Here is a 26,575-nt window from a genome sequence, read left to right as displayed (position 1 = left end):
TGGGAATCCCCTCCTCTGAATCAATCTCTCGAAAAGAGTCAGAAATGACTCTAGCCACCTCCCACTAGGGGGATATGGCTGTGGTATATATATAATGTATTTAAAGGATGCCTTTAATAATGTGAATTATATGCAGGAGAGTCACTTTTGCAAAAAGAAGTTTGGGTCTCCTGTCATTTGCTGCCACTCCAAAACATTGCGTTCATATCGTGAAATCAAAAAGATTTATTTCTAAAGCTCCTAACTGCATATAAAGATAATGTGTTCGTACCCAGCAGGGCCTCTATAAAGACAGCAGACGTTATTGAGGGTGCAAAGAAGATTGAGTGTCAAAAAACAAGTCATCTTCTATTGTTTGGAGCAATTCTAAAGTATCTAAACCATTGCAAATTATTTTGGAGGTTGTGACAAATTACAACCATGTGTAGCCTCACATCTTTGTTGACGATGTTGTTTACATCATTGTAACTATTGGCCAATAATGTTGCTGTTCATTGATACTCACACCCTTTAGGGAGGATTTGTTGTTTAACCTAAGGAATTTAATAACAATAAAGTACTCAGGGAAGGGCCTTTAAAATATGTTGGGATTTTTTTTTCTGAAGTTTGAGCTTTCTTTCCTGCTCTCCTTGCAAGTTCAAAATCCATTGATATCTTCTCTCCTTCTTTTGAGTATCTACGAAACTATTCAATCATCAAAATTTTGCCTTTCCAAATTATTTTTGTTATAAAACATACTAGATTGCAAAATTAAAAGCATGCTTAGAGGTTCTGCAAAATTAAAATGCAGAAATGCATCTACAATGTGGCAATTTTATGCAAAATATAAGCTCATGTAATAATTTGAATATGTCAACAGTTTTGGAATGGCCCAAAGTGCTGAAAAGCAAACAAAGAAGGGCATATGTGGTGTATGGATATGATCTAATTGTACTTAAAAGGGGTGACTGCTTCATAAACTATGTAAACTTGTACCATACTGTATTGATGAATTTTAAAATACTGCAGCACCAGTCGCCCAAGATGAATCGATTGAATTAGGAAGATGAAAATGAATCATAGGTATTGTTCCTTACAACTATAATTATTTACATTTTTGTACATGCCACCTTTTTTTGAATAAAATACTTCAATTAAATTTGCAATATATGTTGTTGAAAGATTGCAAGTGCGTATAGGATAAACATAATAATATGGAATTAATTGTGATGTTGTTTTAAAAAAATCTCATTTTGTTAAGGACCCGGGAAAGTTGGGCATTACTTTAATGTTCATATCAACGGAGCCCAGTCTTCATTTATGTATATTCCTGGTGTTTTTAGTGTGATGAGCTGTGTTGATTTTACGCCAAAAATATTGGTTTGCATTGTGGCCCAAAAGTTCAATTTATGATATCTTTTCCCTCGTGGCTTGTGGCAACCTTTAAACGAGACTTTTTTATGGATATCTATGAGAAATGGCTATCTTCTTGCCATTCTTCCATAAAGGCCATATTTGTGCAGTGTTCGACTGATTGTTGTCCAACATAAATATTCACTCTCCACTTGGGCCATGGGCATCTAGGTCTTGGTATGTTTGCAGTGGTCAGATATCCCTTCATTTCATTGTGATCAGGGTTGGGTAGGGTTACTTTAACTTGATTACTTTCAATTACTTTTGGATTACTCCAATACCAAATATGCTAATAAAAGAAACTTAATATGAATAAAATGACTAAATTTTGTGCAGGCTTGGGGAGTAACGGAATACATGGAATGGCAAAAATGATGTTGGCAAGCTGTTTGGATTGATTTTCATTTGGTTTCTGTCGCATTTTATGTTAGTTTTGCCGGAGATCGAAGAGATCAAAGCCAGGAGAGAAAGCTTACCACGTGTTGTGAGTCATACTTTCATTCATATTTAGTTTATTTTCTCTTTTATTAGCATATTTGGTATTGGAGTAATCCAAAAGTAATTGAAAGTATTCAAGTTAAAGTAACCCTACCCAACCCTGATTATGATTAGTTGCACTGTGGTTCTTAAAATGTTTGAATTTTAAAAAAAAAAGAAAATCCAAATTGCGCATTAAATCTCTTCAACCATTTTTCTCAGACCTGACTTGTATTTTCCTTGGTACTCAGGATGATTAGATGTTTATCCATTCAATGCTTTATTGCACCTTTACTGTGCAATGTTGGGATTAACACCTTACAAAGGAACGCGTTCCTGGAATATAATAATAGTCCGTGGTTTGTAATAATCTGTGGTCTGTGCAGCCCTTTGAGAAACATTTTAATTGAGGACCAAAGAAATAAACATGACTTGACTTAAATTGACTTAATTACTTTTCATGGTTACAAGTACTGTAGCGCATTAGCGTCAACATATTGTAACTGTAGAGTCGTTACTACATGGTCAATTATTGCATTATTCCCTAACTCATTAAAGGCAATCCACAAATGTCATATCCTCAGACTGCTGAACACTCTTGCATCAGTCACATTGTTAGATACAACCCTCGATCCGCCCACAATATTATCTGATGAGTGGGCATGTTTGTACCATGAAAGTACATCTGAAAGTAGTTATGTTGATGCCGTCTGAAGCACAGAGTAAAAAAAAGCTGAATTCATCTTGATAGAGATATTCTCTATGTGAGTATATACGGTAATTTATACCTAGATACTTACTTTTCACTGAGGATGAGCAGAGCAGATAATGGATGGGTGGATAGTTACTTTCGGAGTGGGGCGCTACTTTTTGTTGTCAGTTATCTGGGAAGTAAATGAGTTGATTTTTAAGTAAAGTAACTAGCTACCATATTTTTAATGACCAAATGGCGCATCGTGTGAAAGGGCCAAGTCTCCGAAGCTGGTTCTATTTCTGATTTTAACACCACTGGCAGAACAAATGTCACTTAAGTAACGTTTGCGCGAGGGGGGGGGGGGATTTTTTGGGGCACAACACGGGCAAACAAGTGTGCACATGAAAAGGAACAGCGGTAGCAAAACTGAGTTTGGTCGTGGTTAATTTATCTATTGATTACAAAGTAAAATACACGGATAAAAACTTTATGGAGTTTGTTTTTCAGCGTTCTCCAATTGCAAACCTTCAATTAATCAATATTCACATGTCTCTGGACGGCCGCTCGGTTCCATGTTCTTCCGTATAGCGTAGAAAGCAACACCCCAATCGACGGTAAGCATTCAATGGAGGGAAAGTAAAGTTTGGGATTTAATTCATATGTGGGGGGACAACTCTGTTCAGCCTCCGGTAGCACGATAACTTTTAAATTGCTAGATATGCTACAGCATTAGCATCCATGAGCACTTCCGCTAACAATGCATTTAGTGTGATTGATGTCACGAGTCCCTTTCAGCGCAAGCAGGATATGATGGCATTCAAACAAGAGACGCTTAAAAGTAACAGGAGAGGCAGGGCTCACTGCATGGTAGAGAGAGCCGCACAATTTGAGGAAATTCTGAGACTTTTTGTCGTGTAAACACGGTAACTATCATTTTTCAGTAACACGCCCAACATTGCTGGTGCAATTGCTCGGGACTCAGCTAAACACACATTGAAAAGGTTTATTCCTAATTTACCAAGAGAGCCCAAACATTGCTTCACTGGAATAGAATATTCTTTCTGCATAATGGTTTCTCCATTTTCACTTCTTGTACATGTGATATGGCGGACAACACATCCAGTGTGTTGAAGGCAAGTCTGCACATGCTTGTATGCAAGTACAAATATCGAAACTCCTCAGAACAGTTGTAGCTGAAAAGTAGTTTTCTTTTTATTTCCTTTTCCCCATTTTCACCTCCCAATAGTCAGGAGTCATACAATCATAGTTTAATAAATAAGATTTATCCAGAGATCCATACAAGACACATTTTTTTAGCGTTTCTGATGGAAGTTTTAAACCCAATTTACAGTCTGGGTTTCCAAAGTGAGAGGACTGCTTGTTTCTAATTATTTGGGGGTCTGTACTTGTTTGTCTTGCCTGCAAAATAAATGTTTTCATCAGCATGCACAAATGTAGATGTGTGTCAGGTGGAAAGCAAGACTCCCATCGGGCTGCAGTAAACAAAACAGCATCAAAAACCACCTTCATGTTTACCCCAAAATGCAGAGTGGAGCGAGTTCCCCAGCAATGTCCACAGTTCCGCATATCATTTCACTTGGGGCTGGGGTACGAAAGAAAAGTTGGCCTTAATAGAATTCCATAGATCCTTCTGGGTCAATATATGTAAACACAATATACAGAGGTGCAAAAAAATATTAGCCTTCTCCAATTTGTTCTTGTTTTCATAGTTTCTTCAACTTATTGTTGTAGTTAATGAACAGAAAATATGGGGCAGAGAATTGTACGCTATGTAAACCACAATTTTTCAATGCTGCTTTTATTTGTCTTAAATATACTTGGTTGCTTATTAAGATGGGTCGGATATGCCTCGAACAGCAACAAGTGAACTCAGTTCTTTCCTATAATTGGCAATGAGTCTTTCAAATCTCCTTTGAGATATTCTTGGCCTACTCTTTTCTGTATTGAATGGAATTGTTTTACTTCCGTGAGCCTGCAGGGTTTTTGAACAAGGTCATACCACAGCATTTCAATCAGATTTAAGTCAGGACTTCCGAAAAAAAAAAGAAGTCAAGACTTCCATTTAACTTTTCTTTTCAACCATTCGGTAGCTAGAATCAGAAGCAGATGAACAAAAATATATTTACCCTGAATATATATTTGGATTTTTTTGGGCAGAAAGCAGAATCCATAGTTGTTCCTCAACCACAGTAAGTCACCCAGGTTCTGAATTTTAAAAGCATACCTAGTCCATCAGCGTTATTCACATCACCTTATTTGACTTGTTTGTTGTGTTTTGTAATGCATCCAAAAACTTCAGTCTGAATCATATCACTCCAATTTGATACAGTATACATATGGACAACATAACGTTTTGTGGACTGCATGCTACCCTTAGAAAAACAAAAACACACATAAAAATCGAATTATTCGTATGAGTGTCATCATTCTTGTTTACAATTACATCATACAGCTCCAGGAAATGTATCTCCAAAATGCTATGTTGGAGAGAAAAAGCTTGACTTTTTAAAATATTGCTGATTATAGCTTACAGCCCATTATTATACTTTGTTCATGATACTGTATTCTAATATTTTGAGATTGGATATTTGAGTTTTCGCCAAAAGCAGCAGCATGTAAACAATAAAAGACTTGCAATATTTCAGATTATTTGTAAAAAAAACAGAATGGCTCACATAAGGTCTACTCTCAATCACAAGGTATCAGGGTGACACGCCCAGGATTGAGACTGACCAATACCAAGAGGTCATCTGGGTGGGAAAAGGCAATGCATAAGACAGACTTAGAGCCAACTTCCAGAACATAATCCAATATTCATCACCCCAGCAGCCATCCAAACATGAGTGTCTAGAGCTGATGAGCACCAGGGCCTGACAAAATCTACTTTTCCTAGCTTAAGAAGCTGACTGCACTCCATGTACGCCAAGCAGCACAGATACACTAATATCAAAAATCCACCCACAGGGCTGGGCACTGCTCATGATGGAGAACCTCAGAAGGGAATAAAACCATCCAACTATTCGCCTGTAACCTAGATCAGTACCACATGCAAAGGTGAGCAGGCACATGTAGTAATACCTGAGCAGTGCTTAGAAAAGAATAAGCAACATCACCAGCTGCTCAAGGACAGGGTGGTCACCAGAGACTGAAAGGAATACCAACCTGTCCCCTCTGTGGATTTACAACAATAAAAGCCATTTTTCTCTGTCACCCGCATTGATACTGAAGTGTCTAAATCTGGACAACATAAACAAGACATTTCATCCATAACTCAGTACCATTGTGAAGCACAACTCTAGGAACCACTCAAAGCCAATTGCACAGAAGTGTATCAAATGAGGTATACAGTATATTAACATAGCTAAAGTCCAGAACAGCTACAAATACTTAGGAACACCACAAGTAAATGTTAACCATGAGAGGCAGCACAAAAGTAAGCCACAAAAAGAACTTTAAGTCAGCTTTACCTTACTGATAACCTGCTTGTATAGTAACCTGGCAACTTTTCCAGCATCTCTTCAGATACAAACAAACAATATCAAGACAAGGAAACTTATTACCATGCATGGATGAGTCTACCATACGTCCAGAACCCTGAGATTAAACAGAAAGAGAAAGGAGGGAAGTTGAGGACCTCTGAGTGTCCAAACTACAGTCCAGGATGAAACGCTAAATCCTGAGAAAATATCAAGCGTATGGCACCCAGAGACAAACTTCTACAGACAACACAAGCTCACTAAGGATGAGGAACTGCAAGGCCTGACATGGAAGGATAAGCCCTTCCGCGACTTGAACCAATCACAAATTAAGAAATTGGCTGATATTGAAAGATAATATCAGTGGCTGAAAAAGGTTCGACTGAAAAACAGCAAAGAGGCAATGCTCTTTGGCACACAGGAACGGGCCATGAATACTGGAGCAATAGACCAGGGTGTATATCTTGCGACACACCAGGTACAAGCCCCTGAGACAGCCCACCACATCATAGAAGGGTGCAAGATGCAAGCAGGCAAGGCGTAAATGGAACGGCATAACCAGGTAGCGGGCATAGTCTAAAAGAACATCTGGAGTGAGTTTAAAATGGAAGTCAAAGGGTTCAGATGGGACAAACTCCCGAAGGTAATATAGAACAAACAGGCCAAGATCCTGTGGGACTTACAAAAGTGCGTAATGAAGGCCACAGAAGTGCCGGTTTGGATCAGGGTGGCTATAACAACAGGAGAAATACTGTAACTGTCCAAAAGGGCACACTGCTGAGAACAGCTAAGATCCTGCACAGAACACTCAGACTCCCAGGCCTCTGGTAAGGCCGAGTCTAAATGGCAGTCAATTGGAGTGATATCTTAAAATATAGTACTATGGCCTATTTACAATATGTAACATCAAGAAAATGTGCTGCATCAATGTCTTATGAACAAAGTGCGTTCAATCTCAGCTCATTGAGTTAATTCCTCTGACAAATCTAAAAGTCCTTGAATCATTACGCACCAAAAAAGAGAAAAAGTAACAAATCGCTTTTAGTGGAAACATTTGCACCCTTGTATATATCTTTTTGTCTTATTCATTTATTCATTTATAAGAAAAACAAACTCTTATAATTTTTAGTCAACGGTGGGTTTTGCCCTGGAACTTGCCACAAATGTCATTCAAGGCCGGTCATTTACTAACTGTGAAGTCATGGACATTGATTTTAACTTACCTATCTGTCATGGTAGTTTTTGTTGATATTAACCATTTGAAGTGGTCAAATTAGGCTTAAAAATGAAAGCATATGGGGAAAAGGCTAAATATTTTTCACATTGATGCAAAAAGTGCTAGTGAATTGGTTACAAAGGAACCTCACCTCAATTTTAGTATAGATAAATCACTTGCAGATCGGTCAGGTTAGGTAGATCTTAATGGGGTTAAGTCTCCATAAACCCAAATGCTCTGTATTGCAAATGTGTTTCATCACAAAAATCAACAATCCAGAAACCACAGTGCAGTGAACTGACACAGGAAAAGCATGAACGTGTGCCATTTTAGTCATCTCCGTCATGTGTAGCATGGCGCCCCCACTTTTAACCCGAGAGACTGACTTCACCGCGGTTGCCACTCACAACCATGCCTTCACGCCTCAAAAAATACACCGGGGAAAGATTTCTATGATTAGCGTGCGCCTTTCCTACCGCTGAGGAGAGAAACTTTTGCCACCGAGGAGGACTTCATGTGGTTGCAATCAAAAGAATACTTTAACTCCAACAGTTTGCCTCAATGTCCAGGCAAAATGTGCTGATATATAATCACTGTTCACCCAATGTGGTGAAAAAATATAATATTTATATAGATATAAATGTGAATCTGGCAACTCTGTTTCGGTTATATAAAATTTGTGTGACATCATCAATTTCCGATCTATTTTATGGCAATTTTGGACCAATTTTTGCTAGCCAATGGAATTGTTTTTAAATGACATCAGAGTACTATCTTTAAAACAATGTAGGAACCAAAATATGAACACTTAGACATTTTTTTTACTCTAAAGCCAGGGAGTGTGCATGTTTGAACAGCTAATATGATTCAACTTGTTTAGTTACCATTATAGGGTTCGTAACACAAGATTAGCCCTCAGTACCACACAACATTTTGCACTATAATCGTACCACAAATTTGACTCATTTTTTTTTCTTATCCAAAGTTTTGGCTGTTTCGTACTGTTTGTCCATACAACCATATAAAATACTCTGTACACGGGACATTGTTTAATGTCCTAAAATTGGGACCTCCTGCAAACGTGACACTACTTAAGATCAACAATGTCAACACAAATTGACTTGATTTGACTATGCTACATATAAATCTGAATTATGTCATCCCCAGAATACAAAAGAAAATGTAAACTGCAACAGGCGCCGTTTTTAATCTGAGATCTACTTTTTTAGCAAGTAGCACAAAGAGCTACCACGTTTTTTAAGTTTGTTTTTTGTGGCCCTTTATCTGGGTACATCACAAAAACAACATCACCAAAAATTAACAAAAGGAAGCAAAAAAATATTTGCATGCAAACAGCTGTGCAATACAATGACATAGTACATATGTAATCACTTTTAAAAAAAAAATTAAAACAATAAAATCATGTTATTACCATGTTATTATTATGTTATTACAAGGTTGTGAGTATTAGGCTCAGTCAAACACAAAGAAATCTACTGCAGCTTGTATGAAGGCACCGAGTTATTTATATATATTGAATATTGTCTACTTATGAGGAGAATTTGGGAAGAGTGGACTATATAATTTAAGAAACTGATTATGTCAAATCATCAACTCATTATGTTAGTGTTTTGGTTTTATTATCTTATACCTGGCTGTAAATTTAAGAAGCAGGATTAGAATAGGCGGAGTCAACCACTAAAAAGACATTTAAAAGACTTTATCATGTACTTAAAGACATCGATCATGTAAATGATTTCTGATGGAAGTTAGAAATCCAATGACCTATAACTGTGAGTTATTTTTTAGACCAGACTTGCGGGCTACTCGTGAGTTCTTGGGGGGACACCTGGTACCTTTGAGCCTTTGGGAACCACAATGGCGACCCGTAAATAACAACCTTTAAAACTCTGATTGGAAAACACACTGTGGGCTGTCATAAATCTGGAACCAGTCATCACTATCATTTCAAATATTTGAACAATTTCCGCTCTATTTAGAATTTTTGGCTACCAATCATTTCCCTCCTTGTGGATGTTATCTGAGCATAACATCGCAAAAAACTGACTTATTTGTCACTAAACTTAATTAAGCCATCTTTATACTTATGACTACTTCAACCTGTGAAATTAGGAAAGAAAGTGCCTCAGTAGTTTAGATTTTATTTATGATAAGCTTTTCCCTGGGCAGTCAAATGACATTAAGCTGAAGAGAGCGCCAATAGAGAGGAGCACGTTAATATGCATAATGGGTTGCTCATTCTCACATTTTCAGCAATTGAAGTTGACAAGAGTTTTTGCATAAATATTGATAAAGACTGATCATCCGTAAGCTCCATTTAGAAAATTTCAGTCGAAAGCTTTGATTTGTCTTCTTTTTTGCCCATTTTCATTCATCCATCCATGCATTTTATTTATCACTTATCCTCAGTAGGGTCGCGGGGGTGCTGGTGTCCATCCCAGCTGTCTTCGAGCAGTGGGCAGGGGACAACCTGAAGATTGTAATTTAGGTACAAAGTACACGCAGACATACAAACATTAACACACTCATTCATACCTAGGGGAAATTTTGGAGTCACTAATGATCTGCCTTGCATGTGTTTGGTATGTGGGAGAAAACCGCGCGCAGGCACAGGAAGAACATGCAAACTTATCTGCACATGCAAATGTTATCCTCACAAATTCTTTATGTACACACATAGTGTGTTAGCGCATCAACCCACTGTGCGGAGGTAAACTATTCGATTCCAGCTACCGGCCTCTACAGGTTGAGTTTGCATGTTCTCCCTGTTTTTGCGTGGGCACTCTGTTCCTCCAAAATGCGTTGGCAGGTTTATTCGCGAGTCCAAATTGTCCATAGGTATCAGAACGCGGGTGAATGGTAGTCTATCTCTATGTGCCATGAAACTGTGGCTACCATTCCAGCATGTCCACTGCCCACTGCCCAAAGACCGCTCGTATGGGCTCCAAGCAGTGCAGAAAATGGATGGATGGATGGATGGATAAAAATGGACAAAAAGGAGACAATTAAAGCCTTTCAAATTCATGTATTTTCAAAATGGAGTTTATGGAATCACCAGTCTCCATCAATATTCCCCCAGATACTTCAATAGGTATTTGTAAAAAAATAATACATGTACTGTATACAGCAGGGGTCGGGAACTTATAGCTTTTTATTGGGTATTTATGGCTTGAGATAAAATTGATTCCAAGATTTCTCCATGTCGTTTCAAATCGGACAAAGCAAAAAGCCTTTTGTAGGGCACGCAAAACCGAACCAACACTGGGATTAGTTGCAGTACTGTCCAGTATATATAGAGCACATGGATACCCAAAATTTACGATCAATATGTCACACACAAAAAAACGTTTTGTACATCACTAAGGAATCCTTAATAAGGAAACCCGTCAAATAATCCTTGCTCACTGTTGAGGCACTTAATGATGAGAACAAACTGTAAATTCACCAAAATACCAGAAGAGCACTGAGATCAATTTTATTGGGTTAGCGGTAGGGTTGGGTGGAGCCATGCAAAGAGTGCAAGCAATCCCACTAGTCTCTCACCCTGCGCCGTCTGCGCCGAAAGTAAATACATCGGGAACCTCGTTGGCAGAATTTTGTGACATTTTTCAAAAATAACTGTTTGCATCTTCTTCTAAAACCATTATTTGTTAAAAAAATGAAGGTCAAAGTAAGCTTCAACGAAGCAATTGCGGGAGTGGGACAACTTTAAAGTGGTATATGTATTGATATTTGGGACAAATGCTCTGGCATTGTTCTTATTTTAATACATTTTACCAACTCATTAAATGCCACACAGTAAATTAAAATGTGCTGAAGAATATGCTTTTTTCTGGAAAGCGTGTTTAGCGTTTGTGTTGAATTTGCATCAGATTAAAAGGTGTGGTTCTTTCCCATAATCAAATCTAAATATTTTGCTTGTATGGTACTTTAAGTGTAAAAGATTCCTAACCCCTGGTATTCAGTAATGCTTGGGCCTTCAAAATGGTTTGCACTATGTTCAATAGAGCATTTAATTGGATAGCGTTTGTAAAAATATTTAGGTTTTATACTCCACGGATTTCGCCCAATACTGATTATCTGTTTTAAACGTAACCTCTGCAATGGACAAGGATTCACTGTATAAACAGTACATGGAGCAGGGGTCTGCAATGTTACCTAAGCCTACTATACTGTAAACCAGGGGTCTCCAATGTTGTGCCTATGGGCACACGGTAGTCCTCTAAAACCACCTGGGTACCGCGCAGACTGGTTCTGAAATATATAACGGGTCATTGTGAATTTCCAGGAAATTAATGTTTTAACTGGTGAGATGTTTACAGACGCTCCCCCACTTACAAAAATCCGAGTTAAGAACAATGGTATATACGAATATTTTTTTCGGGATGTCAAAAAATATCCGGACATTGCTGTAAATTACATTATGTCTTGTGTGCATCTTTTTCCGAGTAGAGGACAGTACAGTAGTGTTTCTTTCCGCCGCGTGCCGCTGTGTGAGGTCACCTAGCATCCAACCCGAAGAAGCGATCCGGCTTCTACTTTCTGGTTAGTGTAACCACAACAATGTTTACTGTATCGCTAGCGCGCTAAGAACTTTAACGTTTTTAGTGTTTAATATTTCATGCAGCCATTCAATATGGTTGGTGTAAAGTGTAAAGAAGAGGCGAGCCGTTTCTTTAGAAACGAAAGTGGAATAAGAAAGCTCGATGTGGTTGAGAAAATGGTCGGAACACTTTTTTTCGGCCACTTTTTACCATAAAGGAGTAAGTCGCCTAACTCTTCCAATAGTAAGTTAAACTGAACTTTATTTATCTTTATAGAGCATATTATTTTATAAAATGTTTATTTTTTTAGTACAAAACAATACAGGTTACTTATATATGCCTTATACATAATTATATAAACCTTAAACATACAAAATATAGCACTGAAGCAACTTACGAAAAATCTCGTTTGTAATTAGGGCATTGGTTAGTGGTTGACCAAGACTATTTCAAACCTTTGACAATTACAACCTGGTAACAAAACAGCAACAACATAGTAATAACATGTTACTTTAGTGCATAGAAAACTGGTAGCCCTTTGCGCTAATCAATAACAAAATTGTTGCTCTCAGTTTCAAAAAGGTTGGTGACCTCTTACATGGATAGATGGATGGATGGATGGATGGTATGACGGGCGGGTGGATGGACAAGAAAAAAAAGGAAAAAATGAGCTAAATTATCCGCCAAAAGTATAGGAACATTTTTCTATTGTTTTTCTTTACGCTAAGGTTTTTGAGATTTTCTTTTTCCTCATATATGTTTCAGATCAGGGCCTGTTGCAATGGTGGTCTGTGCAGCCCTTTGAGACTGTTTTTGGTGATTTAATGGCTATGCATGACATGACTTGACGTGTGTGGCGTCCTACCCCCAATGTCTGGCCGAAGTGTCCTATCATATTCCTTGAGGAGATTGTTGAGAATGCGCGTGGCATCTTCCTGGTGCGACCTGGGCACCAGCATTTGATTGACATTTGCATCGTGGATATCTTCCTCGTCGTCGCCGTGCGGCAACATATTAGGACTGGGAAAAATAAAAAATAAAAAAACTTTAGCCTTCTTGAAACCGTAGGTAATTAACTCGGCACATCGTAAAATTCCAATTTATTCCAATTGCCATGAATCAACTTTTATAAGGTGTGAAGCACCCTCAGAAAAAAACATGTGACTCACCGAGCATCGTGGAACACAAGAAGTAAGAAAATGATGACCCCCAACTTGATTGTCATTTTTTGCCACACGAAAACAAGTGCGCTTTTGTGTTTTGTCTCCCGTTGAATGGAGATCCCCGCCGTTGCACCAATCATAGGCGAAAAAAGTAGTCACTCCGATGGGTGTGTGGCCATCAACCTGAGCGCTCAACTTCCACATCCGCCTACGCGCTTTTCCCCCTCACAGCTGGTCGTGAGCGCGCGACTGCAGCTGGGCTCGCGGACCTCTTCTGCCAGGGTGGAGGGAGGTCTTTGTGTTGGTGGATGGGAAGAAAGGGAGGGGGCGATAGGGGTCTTCTGCTCGTCAGACAATCGATCGACGATCAGTCAAGCGGAGTAGGGTGTCTTCCATTCAGATGTGCTCGCTCCAGCTGCGCCTCCACATCTGGAAGGAGACGAGCGCCTTGTGTGACTCATAACAGACACACGCACACATCCAACACACAACTTTCGACAGCATCTTTTCGCACTTTATTTCAATAAACCATTTTCCACCCGAACGTAATCAGCAATTAGTACCCAGGGGTATATGAAATGTTCCGATCCTAAAAACGTGCAAATGACTTCACCGAATGTAACAGGAACGCTGCTTACTTTTTACATGACAAATATGATTGTGGTTCTTTTTGTATGTCATATTTTCAACAAACCTTGGCAAGTGGATTCTTTCAAGCAGTTTAAATACTTTACTGACATCTAGTGGACAAACTCGTCGTTTAACCCCCAACAAATTCGTATCGATTTGTACTCATCAAAAATATACATCAAATAATCGTCATGTAGAGAAAAAAAACATGCGTCTTTTTCCTATTAAAATGAGTAAAACATAAATCAATATCGATCGGAATTTTAAAAACTAGTCTAGAATAGAATCGATTTTTTTTGTCGTTGATAACAACGTCATTAACATTGTTTGCAACGAGATTAGGCGTGTATATTAAAAAAAAACACGGTTCTTACTCCTTTTAAGAATATTTGTGAATAAATATCAATCTCCATATCAAAGATTAGAACAAAATAAAAGATTAGACATGCATATTATAAAATAAAACATGACTCTTTTTAATATTTGTAACTAATTTAATAAATATAAATCTGGATTTCAAAACATTGAATACAATAGTTTTTTATTGTCATTAATAACAAAAATGGTATCTTTAAAAAAACCTTAACAATTCCATTTTGGAATATTTGTAAAAAAATAAATATCAATCTGGATTATAGTGTAATTTGTTTGATATGAGATTAGACGTGTTTATTAGAAAAAAACATGTGTTTTATTCCTCATAAAAACATTCAGAAAGAGTAAATAAATATCAATCTGGATTTCAAAGAATAAAATCGAACATAATAGAATAATCTGACAACAACATAGTGAACATTGTTTGCAACCAGATTAGACATGGTACTCCAGGATAAACAACATAAGCACATAAAAAAGACCGAAAAAAGAATAATAAGATAGGCAAAAATATTTACAAGGTAGTGCTTGGAGAGTGGCTTAAGTTCTAAGTGCACTTTCCTTTTCTTCAAATAATGCAATGAAAAGTGGCACGCTTACATTTAGAGGTAAAACCATTGTTTATTAAAACTGGAAATTAATTGAGAATATTAGGTGTTGTTCAGGGTTAGGGAATAACAGAATATATATAACAGTGTTATGTAATTAGATACGAAAAAAAATATATTTGTGTTCTGTTACAGTAACATAAAAACAAATATGTAATCAAATTACAGGTTAGTTTAAACAAGGAATACCTTGTAGTCTTACGATCTTATTTAAGACTATATTTCCTACACATAATGCGCGGAATTGTGTTATACTTTCCATCACCAACACGAGAGAGTTGTAAATCTGAATGTTTCAAGAGGTTTGGCATCCCCACATCAAACACGTATTTAACAAAGTATTGTTTTCCTCAAATCCTCTGAGTGTAAACTAAAACAGAGCATATCTTGTCTGCAATGTGAAAGAACTGGAACTGGAGTCAGGTGTACTCAAAACGAGGACAGAATTTATTAACAAATCTAGGATCAAAATACCAAAGAACAAGAGGGGAAAAAAGCAACTAACAAGAATGCTCAGACACAAAACCAGAAACAAAAACAAAAACCCGAAACTGGAGAAATGCAAGGAGTAAAGTAACAAAGAAACCAGAAGCAAAAGAAGGAACATGACATGGTCATAGACAGCAGGATGAAAGTGGCATGGAAATGGCAGTTTCATTCTGTGGTCTTAGGTACACTGCAGGGTATAATTTGTCCGTCTTTCTGGAAAAAAAAAACATCAATTACATTGTAAGATTGAATTGTGGATGGAGGTGATTACATATGTGACTTGCTCTGAAAGAAGGGTCCTCATGTCGAAAAGCAATGTTAGATTAGGCCTCTCAGATATTAGATAGAAGCATTCCTGTGAACCTGAACCAATTACCCTCTTTATCAATGATTGCAATTGTCCTTATTTTGCGATTACAAACATTACAAACAGAACGCAGTATCTATTTTCTCACAGCAAAACAGACTATGGAGAATACAGCGCCAATATTAACAATCTGCGATGACGTTGGTGTCTGCTACATTGGCTTGCGAAACTATTTTACCCCCTTGAACTTTGTGACCTTTTGCCAAATTTCAGACTTCAAACACAAAGATACAAATGGGAGACAATGATGAATTAAAACACACTTTATTGGATATTTTAAATTAAAAAAAAAAAAAATTAACGAGAAAGTGGGTGTGCTAGATTATTCAGCCCCTTTACTTTCAGTGGAGCAAAGTCTGTCCAGAAGTTCAATGAGGATCTCTGAATGATTCAATGTTGATCTAAATGACTAATGATGATAAATGGAATCCACCTGTGTGTAAATTCACCTGCACTGTGATAGTCTCAGAGGTCTGTTTAAAGCGCAGAGAGCATCATGAAGAACGAGGAACACACCAGGTAGGTTCGAGATACTGTTTGGAGAAGTTTAAAGCTGGATTTGGATATAAAAAGATTTCCCAAGCTTTAAACATCCCAAGGAGCAATGTATAAGCAATAATATTGAAATGGAAGGAGTATCAGACCACTGCAAATTTACATAGATCGGGCCGTTCCCCTAAACTTTCAACTCATACAAGGAGAAAACTGATCAGAGATGCAGCCATGAGCCCCATGATCACTCTGGATGAACTGCAGAGGTCTACAGCTGAGGTGGGAGAATCTGTCCATTGGACATCAATCAGTTGTATACTGCACAAATCTGGCCTTTATGGAAGAGTGGCAAGAAGGAGGCCATTTCTTAAAGATATCCATAAAAATTGTCATTTAACGTTTGCCACAAGCCACCTGGGAGACGCACCAAACATGTGGAAGAAGGCGCTCAGGTCAGATGAGACCAAAATCATACTTTTTGGCAACAATGCAAGACGATGTTTGGCTCAAAAGCAGCCCAACTCATTACCCTCAACACACCACCTCCACAGTCAAACATGGTGGTGATAGCATCATGGTTTGGGCCTGCTTTTCTTCAGCAGAAACAGGGAAGATGGTTAAAATTGATGGGAAGATGGATGGAGCCAAATACAGGACAATTCTGGAAGAAAACCTGATGGAGTCCGCAAAAGACCTGAGACTGGGACGGAGATTTGTCTTCCAAAAGACAATGATCCAAAACATAAAGTAAAAGCTACAAAAGAATGGTTCACCAAAAAACATATCAAGGTTTTAGAATGGCCAAGTCAAAGTCCAGACCTCAATTCAATTGAGAATCTGTGGAAAGAACTGAAAACTGCTGTTCACAAACGCTTTCCATCCAACCTCACTGAGCTCAAGCTGTTTTGCAAGGAGGAATGAGCAAAAATATCAGTTTCTCGATGTGCAAAACTGATACAGACATACCCCAATCAACTTGCAGCTGTAATCGCAGCAAAAGGTGGCGCTACAAAGTATTAACTCAATGTTTTTTTTATTTGTTCAAAAAGTTTAAAATATCCGATAAAGTATGTTCTACTTCATGATTGTGTCCAACTTGTTGTTGATTCTTCACAATAAATTACAGTTCTATATCTTTATGTTTGAAGTCTGAAATGTGGCAAAAGGTCACAAAGTTCAAGGGGGCCAAATAGTTTCGCAAGCCACTGTACCAGCGCCCGAGGCAATCTGGATTAGAACGTACATTGGCAAGACAAGATAGGTCTAACATAAAAACGAGTTTTGAAATAGTTATACAGTGTATACAATTTGCAATGAGCAAGAAACGTAAAAAATATGATGCAAAAGTACAAGTGGACAGATATGTAAAGTTCGTGAGCTGACCCACTAGGTGGCCTTGACCTGTGTCCTTTCTTGGTCCTACCTAACCAATAGCACTCGATCACACATTATCCAGTTCAAACCCGTTAAAAGCATTGGGTGAGTGTGAAAGGCAGTATAAGACTAGAGACTAATTTAGGTAAGACAAACTCCTTCTGCGTCATGAAGGCTCCACAGATTTGAAATAAAATCTTTCTGGAATCGACTAAATAGTTAAATGAGAACGTGCCGTATCATGGGACTATTTGCCAGCATAGGAACAGGGTTGGGTAGGGTTACTTTAACTTGATTACTTTCAATTACTTTTGGATTACTCCAACACCAAATATGCTAATAAAAGACAAAAGAAACTAAACATGAATAAAATTATGACTCACAACACGTGGTAAGCTTTCTCCCCTGGCTTTGATCTCCGGCAAAACTAACATAAAATGCGACAGAAACAAAAAGAAACTAAATCCAAACAGCTTGCCAACATCATTTTTGCCGTTCCATGTATTCTGTTACTCCCCAAGCCTGCACAAAATTTAGTAATTTTATTCATATTTAGTTTCTTTTGTCTTTTATTAGCATATTTGGTTTTGGAGTAATCCAAATGTAATTGAAAGTAATCAAGTTAAAGTAACGCTACCCAACCCTGCATAGGAAACATTTAAAATAAAAGAACCGGGCTGAGGTATAGACTGAACCTTACACTAACAATTTACATCATTGATCGAAATAGAAGAAGAGTTCAAAAATGTCAATCTTGAGACTTCCTCCTCCCTAACATTTCTGATTTAATTTCCTACCTCCTCAATATCAAATTCTAGTCCAAGTGTTGTATAATTATACACTATTGTTACAACGGCAACCACTATGTGCCAAATCAAAGTATTCCAACAGGAAAAATATTAAATTGCTTTAACTTGGGATATTTTCAAAATCTTTCCACCATGTTTCATTTAAATTTGACACGTGAGACCTTTTGGTCACATTTTTTTTTTCATTCAATTCTACCTTTAAAGAGACACTGTGTGAAATTGACCACTAGATGTCGCTGTATTGTGTGGTGCAACATAGAACAAATGCTGGAAAGCACAAGGAAGGATACAAACTACAGAGACTCAAAGTGACCAACCTACAAATTTCTTTTCATTTTCTTCACCACCTTTTTGTTTTTTGGGGGGGAAATGGCAAAATGTAAGTTGAGAGAAAACAAAATGGTAGACAAACATCTCAATTCCCTCTAGGTGTAGAGTTACTGTAATAAAAAAAATCTTGTATATTTTTTAAATGCACATTAATAAGATAGTTCATGTATTTTGTATTATTATTCAAAACAATAGTTTTTTTTTATGCATGGAGTCTTTTTTACCACTAGAAGGCGCTAAATAATACACAATGTCCCACTGAATGGTGCTTTGTATGAGCCTACCTTTGGTCCCTTTCTTCTCACAGTTAATGTGAGCATTTCATACTTTTTGAACACAATACCTGTGACTTTGTTTTTCAGTCGACATTGACATGGGATATTGGATAAAGAAAAAAAACATGTGTTTTTGGTGGATTCAATACCAGCAATCTCATCTGAAGAGATCTTTTCTTCCTTATGCCATGAGGCTCTTTAACTTCACCCGGCGGAGTAAAGACCCACATTAAACCCCACCCCCTACATTGCTTATTATCGTACTTTTATTGCAGTGTGTATTTTATGTAGCACTATCTAAATACTCGCTACAGTGGGTATTAGCATGTCACATTAGGTATTTGTATATTGTATTCCTTTTGCTTTATTATTGTATTGTTCTCAGCGAAGGGATGCTGCTGGAAATGTGAATTTCCCTGCGGGGATGAATAAAGTATCCATCTATCTTTTTTTAATGCTGGTGAAATTTGCATGCACAAATGGGCAAAATGTCCTGCTCTCAAAAAAGTGCTTTTTTTTAAACATTTGTATTCAAACATTCAATTGGATAGTTTTAGTGCAACATGGCAGCGCAGTGGTTAGCGCGTGCACAGTTCTGAGGTCAAATCCAGCTACTAACCTTCCTGTGCGGAGTTTGCATGTTCTCCCGATGCTTGCGTGGGTTTCCTCTGGGCACTCCGGTTCCCTCCCACATTACAAAAACATGCATGTCAGGTTAATTGGCCGGTCCAAATTGTCCCTAGGTGTAAATGAGCGAGCAATTTTGTCTGTCCCTGTGTGCCCTGCGACTGGTTGGCAACCAGTTCAGGGTGTCCCCTGCCCACTGCCCGGAGGCTGGGATGGGCGACCCTACTGAGGATAAGCGGTGCAGATAATTAATGGATGGATGGATAGTTATGATACAGTTCATTGAAGTTAGTAATGACTGACCATTTTTTCACTAGGGGGAAAATAAATTGCTACGTTAGTCTTGTACGGAATGTCTGTATTTTCTTTTTTTTTTTTTCAAAATTAAAATAATAATAAAATAACAGAGAACATAAAAACTGATATTTTCCATGGTTTTGTAAGGAGTGTTAAAGGTCAAATTACACCATTATGTCCTTTCTAAACTGTTGAAGCTGGTAGCAGTTTGTTATTGTCACAGCATAGGAAATTTATTTTTGGACTTCTTTTGTAACTCCAATTTTTAATTCATTGTGTAAATGAAACTCCCAACAATGCTCCAACTCATGGTTCACGGTTCACGGATCCCTTAACCGCATAGGTCTTTGGGGCACCAATTAGGTGGACAGCAACTCTGGACAGCTTTCTTCACTGTTGACAGTTTCTGGCCTGTTTTGGGGTCATGGCAAAGTTGGCTCCAGTCCACTCTTTAATGTAATCGGCCCAGATCGTTTTCAGTCTTTCTCTCCTCCTGCCCTCTTGGACTGTGCACTAGAAATTATCTTGGCTAGTCCTGATAATGAAATGAAAATCTTGTGCAGGATCACAATACTGAAGTGTCTGACTCCAAAACCATTAGTCTAATCAGCCATGTGAGTAAAGTTATGCTAATGGTCATACTAAGGAGGTTGAAACCACAGGCAGAATACTTCCTGGCTGAAGAACAGGGAGGTTTCAGGGATGAAAGAAGCACCACAGAACAGTTTTATTTTGGGCATACAATGCAAAATGGTTCAAAAACACCAGAGGAACCTCCACCACATTTTTGGATTTTAGATTTCAGGTAGGCATTTGACATAGTCCAAAGCTCTGAAGCAACATGAAGGTACAGTGAGCATTGGGGGACGCGGCAACACTAACCTTCATTTTGACGTTGATATTGCCTGATTGCAGGAGAACAGAAACTAAAAGATCTGGTCAATCCCAGTGTGGGATAAAAATCACCAATGAAAAAAAGCAATAACCAGAAAACCCCAATGTATTACCTCAAACATCACCATCCACCGCCAAGAGCTCAAGCCTGTTACCAGATTTGAATATATTGGAGCTGTAATATCAGAAGAGAGGTCAGAACCAGAAATCATGGCCCAAACCACTGCCGTACGTGCCAGACTTAAACCCATTTGGAGGGACAAGAACATCACAGTTAAATCAAAGATAAGACTCATGCAAGCGCTGGTTACTTCCATCTTCCTTTATGCATGCAAGACGTGGATTTTTACAGCACAACTGGAGAAAATAATACAGGCCATGGAGTTGCGATGCTATAGGACACTTATAAGAATCAGCTGGTTAGCCAATGTGACAAACGAAATAGTGTGCAACTAAATCAGATGGCCCATTGACTATTGTCAAACGTGCGCAGACAAAAACTGCAGTGGTATTGTAACACCACAAGATCACCAGGACTAAGATAATACTCCAGGGCACAGTCCAAAGGGGTTAGGAGAAGAGGAAGATTTAAAAAGATTTAGGCCAACAACAAGAAATGGACTCGTGGCAAATTTGCCACGACCCACAAACAGGCCAGGAACCGCCAACAGTGAATAAAGCTGTTGAGAGTTATGTCCTCATTGATGCAATGACAACCCAGGCGGTTGAGGGATCTGTAAACTGTGATATCTGATGTGCTGATCTTGAAAAACCTGTTTGGAAAATTTCACAAATAAACATCCGATTGTGGGCAGCACAGCAGCGTCATGAGATCGAACCTTCCTGTGTGGCGTTTGCATATTCTCCACATGCTTGCGTGGGTTTGCTCCGGGCACTCCGTTTTCCACATTCCAAAAACATGCATGTCAGGTTAATTGGCCGGTCCAAATTGTCCCTAGGTGTGAATGAGCGGGTGAGTCTGTCTCTGTGCTCCCTGCGACTGGCTGGCAACCAGTTTAGGGTGTTCCCTGCCCATTGCCCGAAGATAGCTGGGATGGGCTCCAGCACCCCTGTGACCCTACTGAGAATAAGCGGTACAGATAATGGATGGATGGACATCTGATTGCATTCAAAATGTGTTCATACCAAAAAAGTGTAAACTGTACAAATAAAAATGTACTCCATCTGAGCACAAACTAATGGTCGTGATATTTGTACTTATAGTCATGTATTGTAACTATAATTGACATTGTAAACTGTACATATGTTGTAAAAATGTACACCACATGAGCACAAAATGTCTGTGTGCCACTAATGGTCGTGATATTTGTAGTTATAGTCATGTACTGTAACTATAATTGACATATACCCTTTAAACCTAATATCCCTTGTTGATCGGGACAAGTCACAAATGGTGGCAACTGGTCTTACTCTCACATACATTCACACCAATTGTTAATAACACTCAACAGCATGCTAAGGTGGGTAACGCAGGATATCTATTTTGAATAATTGAAAGAGAAGTCTAGGGAATGGTTTGGCTTTGAAGCTTTAAATCCCATTCCAGTCAACTTTGTTCAGTCAGATGAGCAGCAGGTGGTAATGATCTGACAAAGTGTTTCGTAAAAGCCAGGTTTGCCCGACACAGGCAAAAATGATATAAAGACACCTGTGGTAAGAGTGACAGACAGGTGAGAACAGCACCGCTAGCCTAATTTTCATTGACACAGCGTAGCGGGCCAGCATGTTTCCATCAGAGCAAATGTTCCTTTGACAGCCAACCAAAATCAATTCTCTCATTGATTAAATCAGTGGTAGATGTCATCGGGTTGATCCCCTGATGGCCAAAAACGGTTGTAGTGTGCCTTTACCTTAGACTCTACGTGGGAAGGATGCTTTTGTCACGGTCGCCATGGCTACCAGTCTGCCGCGCCCCCGAACTCAGCTGCAGCAGATCAGCTGATTGCTGGTCTGCTATTTAAGGCTGGATTTGGAGTTTGGCGCGGGCTGGCTCATTACACAATCCCAGGTCTGTTATGCCTTGTCCTGTTTTAGGTTTAAACATTTTCCGTCTGTTATGCCTTGTCCTGTTGAGTTTGTGCCGGAGGAACTCTGTATTGTTCTGTTTTGGTCCCGGAGTATTGGGCAACTTTTATTTTGTTAAATAAAACTTATGATCGTCAACGCATATGAGTTCTCCCTTCCTGCCTCCGTTCTGGTCCGGTCACCCCTTCCTCGCCACCACGCCTCGTGACAGCCCCCTTCCCTCCACCTCGATCCCGCGACAGCTTTATTTTCCAAGTTTGTGAAGACGACAAAAGTATTGTTGACCAAACATAAACAAAAACATCAAACTCAAAGATTCAAAGCAAATATTTTTACACGATTAATTAAAAAAATAAAAAATACATTTTAAGACAAGGCCCAGCTGGCGATTTTCTTCTGTCCTGCCTTGCAGAGCTTCTTTCTTGGTGTTTTGTGACTTCACTTGTTTCTGCTTTTTGGAGCGGTTCCAAAACTTGAAATGTTAAATTTAATCCTCAATCCCATTACTCCCTACTACCCTCCAATTTGCACGTTCACATGGAGACGAAGACTGACTTATTGCTCTGCAAATCGTAGGGAGAGGCGGAAGGGTAAGGGACATAAGCCTCCTTTCACAAAGATAGGTCAGGTGTCCCTTATTATTCTCTAAGTTACGTCTTCTAAGCATTAACAACCAGCTAGAAGCTATTTCGGCTTTCTAGCTGTTTTACACTCCGGCATTTCTTGTAAGTTATTCAAATTTAAGTGTTTCCTCACACAGGGGACTTTCTCAAGAGTAGGGTCTGGTTTTTCTGGCTGATACAGATAGTCTGTGTTTTTGCCTTGTGCCATCGTGTTTGTTTTGATTGTTTTTCAAACATTGTGTGTGTGTGTGTGCCTCTGTATTTGATGTTCTGGGATGTTGGATGCAGAGAATAGGAAGGATTTTTATTGTTGACATTGTCTGTTTTTATATAGCACTTTGAGTTGTCGGGAAAGTGCAATTACATTTTGATGTGAATTGGGGAGGGAAAAATATTGACTTATTTTTAAGTGCTTATCATCTGTCATGTTTTGGAGCTTAAATTCCTACAGTGGGCACTGCAAAGAAAGAAAAAAGACATAGGCAGGAATAAGAGGTGGTTGGGAGAAGAATAAACAAAAGTTAAGCGCAGTATTCGTCTGACGGCATTATTATTTTGCAAGATAAACATTACATGTTATGATGTAACATTTTCCAAGCTTACTTAAGAAAGTAGAGGAAAAAAAGTATGTAACATCATAACTAGCGTGGGTAACAAGCACGTGGTGAGCAGTATTTTCGGAATTCCCAAAGGAATCATACCCTTGCCTTCACCAAAGAATTGGAAGGGAGAGGATAAACAAGACAGTGATTAGGTAGTAGGGACAGAGATGGGATTGGCCTTGGGGCAAACATGAGCACAGAATTTACGGTAAAAGTATGCTAAATTTTGGTCTTTTTATTAGTTAGATTATGGAGAAAAAAGACAGTACATAGAAATGGAGGAGAATAATTTGACTGGATAGGTTTGTAGCTCTGAGACAGAATGGATCTGGAGTGTCTCGGCCCAGTGTTCATTTGCAATATCTCAGGATTTTACCATACAATAAATATGAAAAGTGTTCACTGCAACCACAAGTTGGCACAATTTCTTCTATTTCTTTTATCATGTGGCTATTTTCAAACTGTTTGTATGGTAAGTTATTACCAGATAGTTACTTTCAGAGTAGTGGAATACTTTTGCTGTCAGTAATCTGGGGGTAACTAAATTACTTTATAAATAAAGTAAATTTAACTAATTGCTGTTTTTAGTAACATGACCAAGACTGCAATAATGCATTCCCCCCATCTTCCATCTTCCATTGCATAACTACATCTACTTAAATCACAATTCATCTAGTATGTAAACTAAAAAGTTTACTTTAAATGCAGACAAATATGCATCGAATCCATTCATCCATCCAGCCATTATCTGCACCGCTTATCCTCAGTAGGGTCACGGGGGCGCTGGAGCCCATCCCAGCTATCTGTGGGCAGTGGGCAGGGGACACCCTGAACTGGTTGACAGCCAATCGCAGGTCACACAGGGACAGATAATTTGCTTGTTCATTCACATATAGGGACAATTTGAACTGGCCAATCAACCTGATATGCATGTTTTTGGAATGTGGGAGCAAACCGGAGTGCCCGGAGGAAACCCACGCAAGCAACCTGCAAATTCCACACAGGAGGTTTGATCTCATGACCTCAGAACTGTGCCGCACACGCGCTAACCACTGCCCCGCCGTGCTGCGCGTCAAATCAAAATGCAAGATGTTCCACAGTTTCCCAGCAGAGCATTTTATGAAATCAAATAACGATAATGTGATGCTCAGTTGCAAATACCATTAATCAGTATTGGAAACGTTGTGAGCTGTGACAGGAAATATCCATTATGTTCGTAAATGTGTCATGCAGGCCGCAGTAGCAAGAAGAAATGACCTGTTATAGTTTTTAAGTGACTTTTCAAAAAAAAATCTGAGTTATTTTTCTTTTTTGACGAACTTTAGGAAAAAAAAACTAAAATGTTCTACAAAGAAACTCCGCTTGGAGAAGTAGTTGTCTGTGGCAAATTCAATAAGTGCCAAAAAGACAAAAGTGTAACAGACCGCAATGAACCGGTCCATTGCTGTAGCGTAGGCTCCCAAAGGGAGAGAGTTTCTGGCGCTGATACTAAGGGTGGTCATCATCAGAACTGTATACACCCCTGCAAGCTAAATCACATTTTGAAATTGAAATTTAGCAAAATATGAAAAGTGAAGTGCACTTAAAAAAAACAAAAACACTCCTTACAGGAACATATTCTCTATTCAGCCAAAATGATACCTGGGACAGGATTACTGTCATGAAACACAGCATCTACGTCTGGATGACGGAACAGCTAATCTTCCTTTTCAGGTAGAAGTGAGACATCATCACTGTGTACTGACCTGTGGGGAAACAAAGAATGTAAATTAAATGCATTAAATTTGGTTGTGTGACACCAGTATGAATGGTAGGCAGCGTGTAGGGAGGGCGTTGTTGCTTATACAGGAACAACAAACCAACTGTAAATCAATAGGGTGAACATAGGCACATAGGTTACAGTAAATATGTTCTGAATTTTGCCCTATTTATTCGTAAAATTATTTTTGCAATCCTACATGCCTGAAAAAAACATCTTGGACAATACTCAGCATTGAAGAAGGAAATATTCAAGTGGTTTGAAGCCCATAGACTAAAGCGTTATGGAACGTCTTGGCTAAGAGTTTGTTTGAAAGCTTTTAAATTTACACAAGAAAAATAAAGGCTTCACCACTTCCGCAGGTTGCCGAACACATTTTCCTCTATTTGTTTCATTATGTGGCTACTTTCATGCAGTTTTAGGTGGTCGGCTGAAATGCGAGTATATAGTCAAGTCTAGTCATGTTTTTTTGTAAAGCCCTTAATCAAAAGGAGTCTTAAAGGGCTGCACAGACCAGAGACTATTGCAAACTATAGACCGTACAGTAATTTGTAACAATATAGTTACTTTCAGAGTAACGCACTACTTTTGGGTGTCAGTAATGCGGGGGGTAACGGAATTTCTTTTTAAATGAAGTATATAGTAACGGTAAATAATTTATTTTTCCAGTAATGTGCCCAACAATGGCTTACACTAATAATTTGTAGGTGTGGGAATAGAAAAATTTAGGTCAGGTTAAGGATAAAATGACATCCAATAAGGGAGATAATGTATTTTATCTGACAAAATGACAAACATTGATATTTTTGACAATATGATTCGATTGTTTTAAGTGCAACAACAACGCAAGGCACATAAACCAAAAAAACAGAGAGAGCTGGATTCGGTGGGTGTGTATGTATGGAGGGGGGATTTGCAATTTTCATTTAAACAAGTGAAGATTGCATTTGAGGCTTAAAAAAACTCGCTAAAAG

General features: G+C 38.5%; 1 protein-coding gene across 1 annotated transcript in view; it reads right to left on the bottom strand.

Moving 5' to 3' along the window:
- The window catches only part of LOC148369363 (gamma-aminobutyric acid receptor subunit gamma-3-like), a 128,911-nt gene extending 115,830 nt beyond the window's left edge, over positions 1-13,081 (bottom strand). The window contains exons 1-2 of the mRNA XM_088331336.1: positions 13,011-13,081; positions 12,707-12,861 (exon numbers count right to left, since the gene is read on the bottom strand). Coding sequence (XP_088187462.1) covers positions 12,707-12,861; positions 13,011-13,066 — 211 coding nt within the window. The 5' untranslated portion in view covers positions 13,067-13,081. The remainder of the gene's footprint in view (positions 1-12,706; positions 12,862-13,010) is intronic.
- Positions 13,082-26,575: the final 13,494 nt, after the last annotated feature.

This window comes from Urocampus carinirostris, chromosome 3 (genome assembly GCF_059441175.1).
Source record: "Urocampus carinirostris isolate Australia breed hairy pipefish chromosome 3, RoL_Ucar_1.0, whole genome shotgun sequence".
Classification (NCBI taxonomy): domain Eukaryota; kingdom Metazoa; phylum Chordata; class Actinopteri; order Syngnathiformes; family Syngnathidae; genus Urocampus; species Urocampus carinirostris.
Note: the sequence above shows the minus strand (reverse complement) of the source record. Positions and strands in the feature narration are given on the sequence as shown.